Here is a 13,674-nt window from a genome sequence, read left to right on the forward strand (position 1 = left end):
AACGGTATAGGACTGAAACTTGGAAGAAAGATCTAAAATATCAAGGGAAAGCTGCCCTTACTGCCATTCAATGCTCTGAACCTGACAAAGCCGCATTCTTTGGCTTTTACAACCACCCCCAACGACTTTGAATATAGGTTGATGGGACAAATATCATCCTTGGAAATGTTGACCCTATACGTGGACGAAGGACAGTGAACACAGGCGAGTATAAAAGGAAAAATCAGTAACCTAAAGGAGGGGCTGGGGAAAATGGCCAAAAACCAGAGCCTCCCAGCCCACCTCTAGGAGAAAGACTCCAGGGGTGAAGGAAAAATCAGCCTTGTATGAACACCACGAAAAACCCACCGCCTGTCGATCAAGGCCTAGCCTTCCAAACCCACGCTCTACAAATGATATTGTTAGGGCCTCTTCACGTGCGAACCCGACACTGTTACGGTCCGCCACGAATCGTGTCCTTACACAACCCATCTCGGACTTTGAATTGGGAGTCTATCCATAAATAAGCAACTCCTCTTTTCAAGATACGAGATCCACTGTGAGCAAGGAAGTTGTCTTTTAAATATTGGAAAGTGAGTCCGATGTAGACACCCTATTTTGTGTCAATAAACTTATGCCTTTAGTCTCGATGAGAAATAATCCCAACACATTGAGAAGGCTTAACCAAAAAATAATATTTATTTTACAAACATTAAAGCGATCTTGGTTGAAGCGTAACACCACTTCCTAGCAAAAACCCCTAATTTTTCAAATCCATTCTTTTATACTTATTGTGAGGATCCTAGTCATTTCCATTGTTTTTGGTCCTATATACAATTTAAGAATCAAAAAGTACATTACTTTGGTCCTAAATACAATCTAAAATTAAAAAAATACATTGCTTTGGATTCTAGTTACAATATGGAGAAAAATAAATATTACATTGATAAGGAATGGTCTACAAGCTCAAGGTCTAAATTCGGAGGTTACGTCACAAAAATGGGAAAAGTATTAGGCAACCATTTCACCCAATTCAAAGATTGATGCTTGAAATTAATAGCCATATTATGCTATGAACTTATCCAATCATATTATCATGCTATATGCATTGTGAGAAATTCAATGTCCTCAACATGTGAATTTAACCGAAAAAAAAAACATGTGAATTTAACATAAATTAAAATCTAGGCTTATATGCATGAACATGTTAATCAACCCATATTGTTAAAAACTATGATTTCATACAATCAATGATGATGAAAATTAAATTAATTTTGGATCCTTACTGACATGCACGGCCTCTTGCAAATGATATGATGGTGGATCATCTAGCAAATATAAAATAAGTTGGTTGATCAACGTCTCCGATTGCAAAATGGAAAGTCTATACGTATATAATCTCATCATATTGCATTTCATCGTGTTTGAGTTTTACTCTAAGAAGCATGTTAATTATTCAACCCATGTCATCAATGTGAAGCATGTTATGTGTAATTAATTTAAAAAAATAAAGAGTTTAGAGATATACATGCTTGCACTACCTCTTGCAAAAGACTTGGGGCAAGTTTGGTACACTGTAATGATTATTACATGGGAATAGAAATAAATATTACAAAGAATATATTAAGTTGGAATGTAATAAATATTACTATTCATTAGTTTGGTGACCATTTGGGAATAGAATCCTAAATATGCATCCACAATTTAGTAGAATATAAAAAGAATGTGTAATTAAATTATTTTTAAGTCAAATTTCCTAAAATACACTTATTTTGGGGTGTTTAAAATAGAGCTAATAATTAACAAGAAGGAAAATTTATTTTCTTTCCTTATGAAAATGTGGCAAATAATGGTTTTTTAGGAAAAAAATTTTAAAAGTTATTACATAAGGTGAAGGAATAGTTATTCCTCATTTTGAAGAATAGCTATTCATAAGAAATAATTATTTATTGTAATAAAAACATAACCAAACAACCGAATAGTTATGCTATAGGAATATCTATTACATTACAGTGTCTATTACAGTTTACCAAATGTGCCCTTGGTAACAGATTACCTTTGGTTTCTCTCGCTGCCTCTCTCCCTTGGTTAACTGTTCCCTTGCTTGGATGAAAGGGAGTTGCGCCTTGACTGTCTTTGATTGTTGGTTAGATGAATGTTACCGCATACTCTTTAGATTTAGATGATTGGAATTCTCTGAGAACTAAATTGTGTTTCTTAATTATTTGGTGGTTCATGATATGTGATTTTTATATGGTGGAAAAGAAAGAATTGTGTGAAGTGTGAAAATGCTCTCTCTCTCTCTCTCTCTCTCTCTCTCTCTCTCTCTCTCTCTCTCTCTCTCTCTCTCTCTCTCTCTCTCTCTCTCTCTCTCTCTCTCTCTCTCTCTCTCTCTCTCTCTCTCTCTCTCTCAATGTTTAACTTTCCATCCCCTTGAATCCCCCTTTCTCAGTTGATTAAAGTTAGGTCATTTAAATAAGTGTGCAAATAAAAAAAATAGGCCAAAAAACTTGAAGTTGTGCAACATTGGATTTAAATGTTGTTTGGGTTTTTAAAGTGGTGTTTGGCACTCTACCCTTTGGTGATCAAAGTGTTCAATCTTTATCTTGTTTTAAATTTATATTATTTTCTAATAAATTTTTGGGAAAAATACGAGTTTTGATATAATTTTTAGCTACTTTTTAGTCATATAATGCTAAGGATTATATAGGATTTTTAAAGTTTAGCTAACCAATTAGTTTTTAAAGATAATAATCAATTAATAATCCTAAAACCCCAGTTATCTGTTGGAATTATCTTGCAATTCTTATGTTAAAAGTTGAGTCAATGAGATTTTGACTTGTAATTAATTTTATTTTATAAGTAATAAAGATGTATATTCAAGAAAACTACCTTATGCAAAAAACCATAAGGCAGAGAAAAATTACAACAAAAAAAAAAAAAAAAAAAAAAAAAAAAAAAAAAAAAAAAAAAAAAAAAAAAAAAAAAAAAAGAAAAGAAAGAAAGACAAAAAGAAAGAAAAGATACTAATTACAAAGAAGAGAGCTAAGAAACATAGGAAGAGAATCACTAGTGGTAAGTCCCAAAGCCCTAGACCAGTCATAAAGGGAGCCACTGAAAGAAGCCAACAGCTGATCATCAAAACTTTCCATGTCCTCAAACGCCCTCCAATTAAGTTCCCTCCAAAGAAACCACATTAGGCACAACGAAATTAAATTCCAAATGCTAGATGAATGCTTTCCAGGCCAATTCCACCAACTAAAGAGAGTGTTTGCAACCAATCTTGGCAGAACCCATAAAATCCCAAACAATCTAAAAACCAAACTCCACAACCGGTAAGCCTTACCACAATGAAGTCACAAATGATCCACCGTCTCCTCATTACAATGACACGTAATGCACCAATCAACAAAATCCCTTCCTCTACCCCTCAAATTGTCACTTGTAAGGATCTTATCCCATACAGCAATCCATACAAGGAAAGAAACACGCCGAGGAGCCTTCACCTTCCAAACACCTTTCCAAGGAAAGATAATGGGCAAGGGACTTCTTAACTTATTATAAAACGATCGGATATCTAAATCCCCATTCCTCATTAACTTCCATCGCATACAATCTTCATTCTCAGTATGAGGTAAATTAGAACCCAAAGTATAGAAAAATTCATCAACACCACCCACCTCCTAGTCATTTGGTCTCCGAATGAAGCGAACATCCCAACTTCTCTGATCCTCTGTCCCCAACCGTTCAAGAAAGGAGGCCACTGATGCCTCTTTATTGGACGTAATCCTATACACACTCGGATAGGTCAATTGAAGTGGAGAATCCCTACACCATTGATTTGTCCAAAGCTTCACTCTATCCCCTGCCCCTCCTTTAAACCAAATATTTTTGCTAAAAGCCACCCAACCCATTCGAATACTTCTCCACAACCCACACCCATGTACCCCTCTATTTAGCTTGGAAGTCCATCCCCCCCACTCTTCCCTAAATTTTAGAGCTACAACCCTTCTCCAAAGCCTTGTCTCCTCAACCCCAAACTGCCATAACCATTTTCCTAGTAGGGCTTTATTAAAGTAGTTAATTTCCTTACTATGGTGCACACACCTTGTCCCATCCCACCAAATATGTCTTGGAATCCCCCTACAAGAAATCCCTTTGCAACCTCTCAATTTTATTAGCCACATGTGTAGGAATAGTAAAAAGGGATAAAAAGTAAGTAGGAAAATTAGATAATGTACTCTTAAGCAACGTCAATCTTCCACCTTTTGACAGGTACATCTTCTTCCACCCAGCCAACTTACGCTCAAGTTTCTCCAAAATAGAATTCCAAATAGTAGGTGACTTGTGGGACGCCCCCAATGCCATACCAAGATAAGTCATAGGCAAAGATCCAATCTGACAACCCAAAATCTCTACCAAGACATGGACATTAGGAACCTCCCATATGGAAACCATCTCATTCTTCAAAGCATTAACCCTTAAACCTGTCACGGCCTAGAAACAAAGAAGAAGCATTCGAACATGTAGAATTTGTTCCTCATCTACATCGCAAAACATAATCATATCATCTGCAAACAAAATATGTGAGACACATACCTCTCCACCCCGTCTACCATCAGCCCTAAAACCTCGAAGTAAACCAGCCCCTTCAACTCTTTTCATCATCCTACTAAAGACCTCCATCATAACCAGAAACAACATAGGCGAAAGCGGGTCCCCTTGTCTCAATCCCCTCAAACTTCCAAAAAGGTCAGCTGGGGACCCATTAAACAAGACAGAGAATTGGACTATAGATATACATGTACAAATCCACCGACACCACCTCACCCCAAATCCCATTCTCTTCAACAAATCTAGAACAGCCTCCCAATTCACATGATCATAAGCTTTCTCAATGTCCAGCTTTCAAATAACCCCTGAAATCTTACTCTTCACCCTACTATCAACACACTCATTAGCAATAAAAACTGAATCAAGTATATGTCTACCACCCACAAAACTGTTTTGAGACTCAGATATCAGTTAATCCAAAACCTCTTTCAGGTGGTTTGCCAAAACCTTAGCCAAGATCTTGTATACACTCCCCACTAAGCTAATAGGTTTGAAATCTCGAATATTGGAAGCACTGTTCTTCCTAGGGATTAAGGCTATGAAAGTTGCATTAAGATATTTTTCAAACTTACTGTATTGATAAAACTCTTCAAACATAGCTAAGACATCTCTTTCCATAACTCCCTAATAATGGTGATAGAAAGCCATAGTGAAACCATCAGGACCTGGAGCTTTATCTCCTTCCAACTCTTTGACAACTCGAAGAATCTCCTCCTTTTCAAACCTCCATTCAAGCCAGTTCCTCTCCATTTCCTCTATCTGATCAAACTCCAAATTCCACAAAAGGCCTTCATCCTCTGTCTTCTTGTATAAATTTTTATAAAACTATACAACTTCGTCTGTCATCTCTAATTCGTTCTCATAAGTAACTCCATCCACCTCCACCATACTAATATAATTATACCTTCTCCTAGAATTTGCCACCTTATGGAAGAATTTGATATTGTTGTCTCCTTCCTTAATGCATAGCATCCTTGATTTTTGTCTCCATAAGACTTCTTCCAAAGAGAGAAGGTTATGTATCTGAGATCTCACCACAGCCTTCTCACTTATCTCCACTTCAGAAAGGCCATACTCCTCTTCCTTAGCATCCAATAATTTCAAGGCCTCCAACAATTCTTTCCTCTGACGACCTACATTCCCAAACTCACTACGGTTCCACTGAATAATATCTTCTTTCAGAGCCTTCAGCTTCTTGGTAAGCACAAAACTAGGAGTACCTGAGAAAGAATATTGATTCCACCAAGAATGAACCCTATCTGTGAACCCATCCGTCTTCAACCACATGTTCTTAAACCTAAAGGGAATCTTTCCCCTCAATATCCCTCCTGCCTCCACTAATATGGGGAAGTGGTCTGAAACAGATCGAGGTAAAATCCGTTGGATCACATCTGGCTAATGATCCTCCCAATCATGAGAAACCAAAGCCCTATCTATCCTAGACATCGAATGCTGATCCAAACCACTAGACCAAGTATAACTCCCTCCTTCCAACGTCAAATCTATCAAATTAAGCTTCTCAATGAACTCAAAATAATTCTCCATAGCCGTAATAAGGCACGAGCCCCCCAATTGTTCACTTGGGAAGTGAACAATATTGAAGTCTCCTATGTAACACCATGGAACTTCCCAAAGTTGCTAGATTCCAGTCAGCTCATCCCACATCTGCCCCCTCAAGTTATTATCATTTGGACCATAAATCCCAAAGCATGCCTAAATAAAACCATCTCCCACACCCTGCCACCAAACTGATACGGAAAAGTGACCCACCATTACTTCCAACTTTTCTAAAGCCCTTCTATCCCATATCATCAAAACCCTACCAGCTGTCTGATCTGCATCCAAAGTCACCCAATCTACATAAGGACAACTCCCCAAGCTGCAAACCAACTGTCTATTCATACTAGCGAGCTTAGTTTCTTGTAGGCAAACTACATCACAATTCCACTCACGTAGTAAATTTCTAACTACAAAACATTTCCACAAATCATTCAGTCCTCAAACATTCCAAGACACCATTTTCAACTTCATTAAAACTATAAACTCCCTACTACAATCTCAGTAATGCAGTCAAGAACACTATCTACCATCATAATTAACCAAAGAAATCAAATTCCTCAAATCCCTATTCCCTTTATCCTTGGAAACAACTTTTCGATGGGCTACATCTTTCCTGTGCATCAGATTGGCAGCTCCAATCTCCCTCTTAAGCCTTTATAAGAGCATAATACACATCTCCTCATGTCGACCCAAAGAAAGCCCCATCAGCTTACTGAAACCAGGGATTCTATATTCACCCAATTTGAAATATTCAGTGTATTATCAAACCCCATCACCTCAGATTTACTATTCAACTCAGCCGACACAACCAATCCCAGAGGATTAATAGTCATCAAGGGAGATAAACTATCTCCATTACCCAAGCCTATATCTGCACTAACTACATCTACCTCAGTCAATGCCAGCACCAATAACTGATTAGCTTGATGGGATGTGTCTATCCCTTGAATATCACTTGCACAATCAACTTGACCACCTTCATCTCCATCCTGAATACCCAAATCCTTAGTCCTAGTTCTCGATATACTCAGAACATAATTAGATAACACAAGACCAATTGATGCCTTGTCGTCCTTTGTTTCTGCCTTTCCCAGTGTGATCGAAGGCTCATCGGCACGAGACCCATCGAAAACAAGGCACTCAGCCTCCCCCAATGGCTTCGCAAGGTAACCCAAGTTCGAGGTTCGAGGATTAGACATCGTTTCCATCCTCGTGGAGTGGATTGGTGCTGTATAGGCCCTATCTAGTGTCATCAGTGTATCCTCGATGTGGGACCCATCAGAAACAGGACACTGGGTCACCACCGATGACTTCAAGGGGCGACCCATCTTCTTGGTTTGACCAATCGAGGTCTCACAGCCATTTGAGCTCTTTGCCATCATCGATGAGTGATTTTGCACTATATCGGACTTAACCATTGGCGTTAGTGACTCCTCGGCATGAAGTCCACTAGCAACTGTGGTGTCAACCATCCTCTTAGACTCATCATGTCGACTCATCACCTCATTTTAAGCAACAGAATCTTCGTTAGCTGCATTGGCGTTGATGGTCTCTAGTCAAACAAGGATGAGCTCTCGCACATTTCCATCCTGATTGGGCTGGTGGACTATAGGTTAGAGGTAAGGCCCACTTGGTTGTTACAAACTTGGTCTGAGCCCACCGCAGTTTGGTTTTGAATCAGGGCTACCAACTTGTTAGAGATCAAACCCAACTTGCCCTTTCCAAGTTCCTTAGAAGCTCGTGTTACCCATTTGAAATTTTTACTCCCCCTTTATTGCTATCCCAGGAAACCCGTCTCCTTCCTTTCACATCAACTTCCACAATTAAACCACTCCATATCCAGCATGATCTCCTTATATCACTCATCTTCCCATTTTAATTTGATTTTGAATTCAAATTGAATCTTATTGGGATACGTTTCCTGTTTTCTGCCGGAATTCGCTCACCTAATTTTGTATCCACATTGATGCACTGCTCCCTCCTATCCCTTCCTCCCACCACCATTGTATCAGGCTTACCCACTGGAAAATCCCCCACCTTAGTACCTGTAAGCTCAGATTCATCGCCAACAACCCCCTTGACTGATTCTGCCTCTCCACAAACTCCCCCTTAATCATATTTTTATCCTTATCCTTGGTTGTAATATGTTGTGACTGAGTCACATCCCTTGTCTACACCTAACCCTTTAGTGTCTCAACAAAAGACCAGGAGGGATGAAACCCCGACATTCTCCTCTATGGCTGAGACACAAATTTGGCCTGGCCTGAACCACCTAAAGCATATTGGTCAGATTCCAACATCTTCCTCAGTTCAAGCCCAAAGACCTTCCAACCATTTTGTGCTTTGCCTCCAGGAATTATGACAGTTCTTCTATGTCTGCAACTTTGAGTTCAAACACTAAAAGGAACTAACCAAAGGAGTTTGATCCCCGCTACAAAGTGTATGCGGTATCTCCTTCCCTAAGTGTAAAAAACTGTTTGGGATCGATTCTGACCACCGTGTGTTCTATATTCTTCATCAACCATAACGCTACATTCTTGCCCATGAATATTGACTTCATGAAGTGTTTACCTCGTTCAAAAATACGTGAGAAAAAATTTCCTCCTTCCTTAACCACCAGTTGGAAAAGCTTAAATTCAATGAAAAAACTACAAATTCCACCCATATTGATCAAAATGATCAAAGCGAGAAAAAAATGTAAGAGAAATTATATGACTAATGCAAGGAATTCAAATCAGAAGAATGTATTGCATTTTGAGGCAATTTCCAACAATATCCACACTACAAAAAAGATTGCTATTTGCAACGAAACTTTTTCGATGACTACAAAAATCCATCGGAAAAAATAGCTTTTTTGACGGCAAGTCTCTTTCGTCGACAATTACTTGTCAAATATTAAAACATTTGTGATAGCAAAATAAGTCTATCGAAAATGCTTATGATTTTGGTCGAAAATATGATTTTTTTTGAAGGGAAGTGTTCTCGCCTTACTTTTTGCGATGGAATAAAAATATTCATCGCTAATAAAGTATTATTTACGATGACTGAAGAAAACCGTCAAAACTATTAACACTTGTGACGGCTTTCATGTGTCCAAAATACCAAAAATATTTTTATGGTGTTAGTATTTGTGACAAACATTCTTCCATCGTAAATATAAAAAGAGAATATTAGCGATAGACATAAAGCTATTGAAAATGGTAAAATATTTTGGAGGGAAAATTCCCCCCTTAGTTTTCATATTTGTGATGACATTTATCCATCACAATTATTGTTTTTTATTTTTCTAATTGAGTTTGTATTTGCGACGAACATGTTGACCATGGTAAATAGTTAATTTGTTTTAAAAGAAAAAATGTATTAGTGATGGACTTGGATCCCTCACAATAAATAAGATTTGTGATGGACCTAAGCCATCGACAATGGTACTTTTTTTCAAATGGGGAATTCATGCCCTTATTTTTCATGTGTTTAACTCTTTTTTTCCCATCACTATATATTGCATTTGTTATTTGCGACGGACATGTTGGTTGTCGTTCGTAGTTAAATTTTTCTTAAGAAAAGAAAGTATTAGTGACGGTAAGGTAAATTCGTCACAATAAAGGTGATTTCCAACATACATATGGCCATAAAAAATGGTTATTTTCTTTTAATGGTGAATTTTCCTCAATCTTAATTTTAAAAGCTGCACAAAAACATCTTTCAAGACCCTCCAAGTATTTAAGGGCTATTTTGGTCATTTTAGAGGTAAAAGGTATATTGATCATCTTAAACCTTTGTGGGACACTTTGGTCATTTTGTAGGTTTTGGGTTGTGTTTTGGTTATTTTAGAAGTTTATGGGTATTTCGGTCATCTCCTAGCTTTGATGGCATATTTCAGCTATTTTGGATGGTCGGATTGTGTCAATAGGGTTAATCAAAGTTTCCCATTAGGTGGGTACAACAATATGTGTCCATCATGCAACTAGATAGAGATCCAAAATCTGACCGTTGGATTGGAAGAATGTGGTGAAATATTTGTGTTTGTAAATTATAGTGACAATCAAATAGTCAGATTGTGAGAACAGAGTAGTCAAATCTTGCAAAAATTCGTCAAAGTCTATTAAACTTGTTCAATCTTTGGTCCAACTTCAAAGTTGGTTCCAAGACCACTAGATTTGATCAAATTAGGTTGATCAGGGAGGTTTTAAATGGGTTTTGGGTTTTAGTCAATGTTTTAAGGTTTTATTGATTTTCATGTTTTTATCAGTTTCAAGTTTTAAAATAGCAAAACAAGGTAGTCGAAAGTCACATACAAATCCATTATGGTCATTGTAAGGACTGAAGTTGGATTGGATCCAGTATAGGAGTGGGTTTTAGCCCAACAAGCCCAAACAATGAATTTGTAGAGCATGGATGAAAAAACTAGATCTATTCCAGAAGAAAGACAATAAAAGTTGCTGATTCAAGATCATTAAATACAAATAAGATAAGAAAATCTATTCTCGGCCTAGCCTAGGGAGATTATATTATGATGTCCTGTTGATGAACAAAGTTACAAGAGTTTACAGTATTATTACAAAGACTTCTTGATTTTTTCCGATCCCCTTTCTTAGACCATCTTCCTATGTTATATACTACAATCTTGGTATCATCCCTACCATACACGTATAGGTTAGATTCTAGGAACTCCTTCTTGTCCCATCTAACACCTCCCAGAACCATCAACTAGTGGCTGTAAGGCTGCTTGACCACTGTTTAGGTATCACCTACACATTAATACGACCAGAGAGTTAGTTGGGAGGCATTTAATGTGGAGGCAGTAGTTTTTGAAGATATTTGTTGCCTCCCTTTACTCATCCCTTATCCAATGTCCGACTCTTAGTTGTGATGCAACTTTGAAGGATGTCTGGGATGATAAGACATTCTTACTAACCTCGGATCTCCATTTTCGAGATAACTTTTTTCCTCGGACATATTTTGGACTATCACGTACAATCTTTATTTCTTCTTCTTATACCATTCTCATTATAACCTTGCTTGATCATCCTCGGATTGATTGATATCCTCAGATTGAGCCATAGACCCAATTCATACAGTTTTAATATTACCTTCATGATAGTTGGCCCCCACAGTCATTTTGTAGATTTTGAGTTGTGTTTTTTAGATCATTTTCTCAATTCTTAGTAATGTTTATATAGTATATAACTCTCTTGAAAGAAAATTGAATATTTTTAGTGATTGAAGTTTCATGATAGGTGGATGCAACAACACTCTTCCATCTTATGCCATAATCTGATTTAAAATTTGACCATTGGATTGAAAGAGTGTGATAAAATATTTGTTTTGATGAACTTTGAGCTTAATCAAACGGTTGGATTTTGAGAACATGACCAATCAAAATTTCTTGATGTGTTGGTACAATGACACATGTCTATAATGTTCTAGACTTAAATCCAAAATCTAACCGTTAGATTAGAAGAATGTGATTATATATTGGTATTTGTAAAGTATGACAAAAATCAAACGGTCAGATTGTGAAAAATGAGTAGTCAAAGTTTGCAAAATTTGGTCAAAATTGATCAATATTTGGTCAAACATGGTCAACATTGAAGTTGGGTCTATGACCTATTGGAAAACTGAAAAATTGTTGGTACATAGTAAGTAATCTCTTCACTACATCCACATCTCCATTTCTTAAATCATCCACAAGTCACATTCACATTCAAGCTTTGGCTGATGTGAAGAATGTCTCTCATCTCTCTTTCCTATTTTAAATTGAGATGTTAAATAAATAAATAAACAATCTATCTTCTTTTATCAAAAAAGAAAACTTGATGTAAAAAAAAAAAAAATTGCAAGAAGTGAGATTTCATAGTGTTTCTATCTTTTATTAATAATAATAATTAATAAAAAGTGATATTTCAAAGTGATAACAAAAAAAAAAAAAAAAAGTGGCATGGTTGTCATAAATGAAATACATAGTTTTGTTATAAAAAAATAAATAAATAAGTTACATTGATTTAAAACAAGCCCAGCCATGCCTTATTATTATTACTTATATATATATATATATATATATATATATAAAGAAGACCCCACAATATCATTTTATCTTTTAGTAAAAAAAAAAAAAAAAAGAAGAAGAAAAAAAAAAAGAAGAAGGAAAAGACAAAACCCTAGCACCCTAGCACTCTCCCTCTCCCTTTCACTAAAAAACAAGCGCCCCCACCTTTTTTTTTTTCAATCCATCGCCCTCCCTTGCCCCCCCCCCCCCCCCCCTTATCTCCATATATTGTTCATTCTCTCTCTTTCTCCCAATCATAATCAAACCCAAAAGGTTGGTCTTCTTAGATCCTTATCTTTTGATTTTTTTTTTTTTTTGTTAATGTATTGTGGTTTAGTAAATGTATTTGCTTGTTTATTTCATTTATCTAAATTTTGGGTTTGGTTTAGATATACCTCTTTCATAATATATCATCTAGTATTGTAGGCAAAGTTCTTGATAGTTTGGTACTAGCCCATAGTGTAATGTTTGTGTGTATTGGTGGCCTTAACCAATCTGTTGATTCATGGGGAGCGTTTTTAACTTGATAATAGTGCTTTGTTCAATTTGTGTTTTAGCCTTTTAGAGTTTGCCCTGTTTGAGTTTGCCTCTTCTTCGTTAGTAAAGTTCCAAGTAAAGACAAAAGCAGCTTATAGTTATATAATAGGATTGATGATTATATTATTCTTTTAATATTATTTATATGCAATATATATTGATAGATCATATTAGACTAACGAATACATGTAGTTTAGACATATATATATATATATATATATATAAAAGGCTTATTAACTTTAACAATCTCTAAAGTTATATTATTTTATTTATATTTATATTAAAAATGAAAAATACTAAAGTTCTAAACTTTTTTTTTCCAGTATTTTCTATAAACTTATGATATGATAAGTGGGGTTATTGGAGGGAACAATCAGTCAATTGAAAGAGGTGATAGCTTTTATTATAAAAAATGTTTTGAAATCGATGGGCTTTAATTATATGCAAGCAACTACTACACACACATATTTTCTCAGTATAATCAACATTAAAATTTTTGTTTTTGCTATTTTATTTAGGTTGTTGAAATAAGTGATAAATTTGCTCATTATAATTTTCAATTAATTGCTATTGTTGGTACATATGTGATTTCATGTGACTTGTTGTGGTGATGGATATATTGTTAAGGGTGATGGAGATGTACTATTAATATGGTTATTGGTGGCAGATGTATTCTTTAAGTTCTTATCAACTGGAGCACTACAATGTTCTTATATATTTATTCAATTTAATTTAAAATATTGCAAACTAATGCTAGAGGAGGAGATCACAATGTAAATAATGACACAAGAGGAAGATGACTCTTAGATGGAGGACGACATTGACTCAGATGATAATTGATCTTCCAATATTTATGCTTTCAAGTTTAGTAAAGGATATAATATAGCCTTCATGTATTATTGAACAAACATGCTATTTTGTAGACCTTTTAGTATTTT

General features: G+C 36.0%; 1 protein-coding gene across 1 annotated transcript; it reads right to left on the bottom strand.

Moving 5' to 3' along the window:
- Positions 1-4,122: 4,122 nt before the first annotated feature.
- On the bottom strand, positions 4,123-5,343 carry LOC115968903. The gene is made up of 3 exons (XM_031088445.1): positions 5,259-5,343; positions 4,579-4,736; positions 4,123-4,476 (listed from the first exon to the last, which is right to left on the bottom strand). Exons 1-3 carry the CDS (start codon positions 5,341-5,343, stop codon positions 4,123-4,125), a joined length of 597 nt encoding a protein of 198 aa, XP_030944305.1.
- Between the last annotated feature and the right edge of the window lie 8,331 nt (positions 5,344-13,674).

Source organism: Quercus lobata, chromosome 2 (assembly GCF_001633185.2).
Source record: "Quercus lobata isolate SW786 chromosome 2, ValleyOak3.0 Primary Assembly, whole genome shotgun sequence".
NCBI lineage: Eukaryota > Viridiplantae > Streptophyta > Magnoliopsida > Fagales > Fagaceae > Quercus > Quercus lobata.

What these genes read in the sequence shown, in the direction of transcription:
- LOC115968903 (XM_031088445.1), bottom strand. Translation starts at nt 5,343, where the DNA reads ATGGAGAGGAACTGGCTTGAATGGAGGTTTGAAAAGGAGGAGATTCTT. An exon ending in GGAAGGAGATAAAGCTCCAG is followed by an intron (nt 4,737 to 5,258) that starts GTCCTGATGGTT and finishes ATGGGTCCCCAG; the next exon opens with CTGACCTTTTTGGAAGTTTG. An exon ending in ATGGTAGACGGGGTGGAGAG is followed by an intron (nt 4,477 to 4,578) that starts GTATGTGTCTCA and finishes CTTTGTTTCTAG; the next exon opens with GCCGTGACAGGTTTAAGGGT.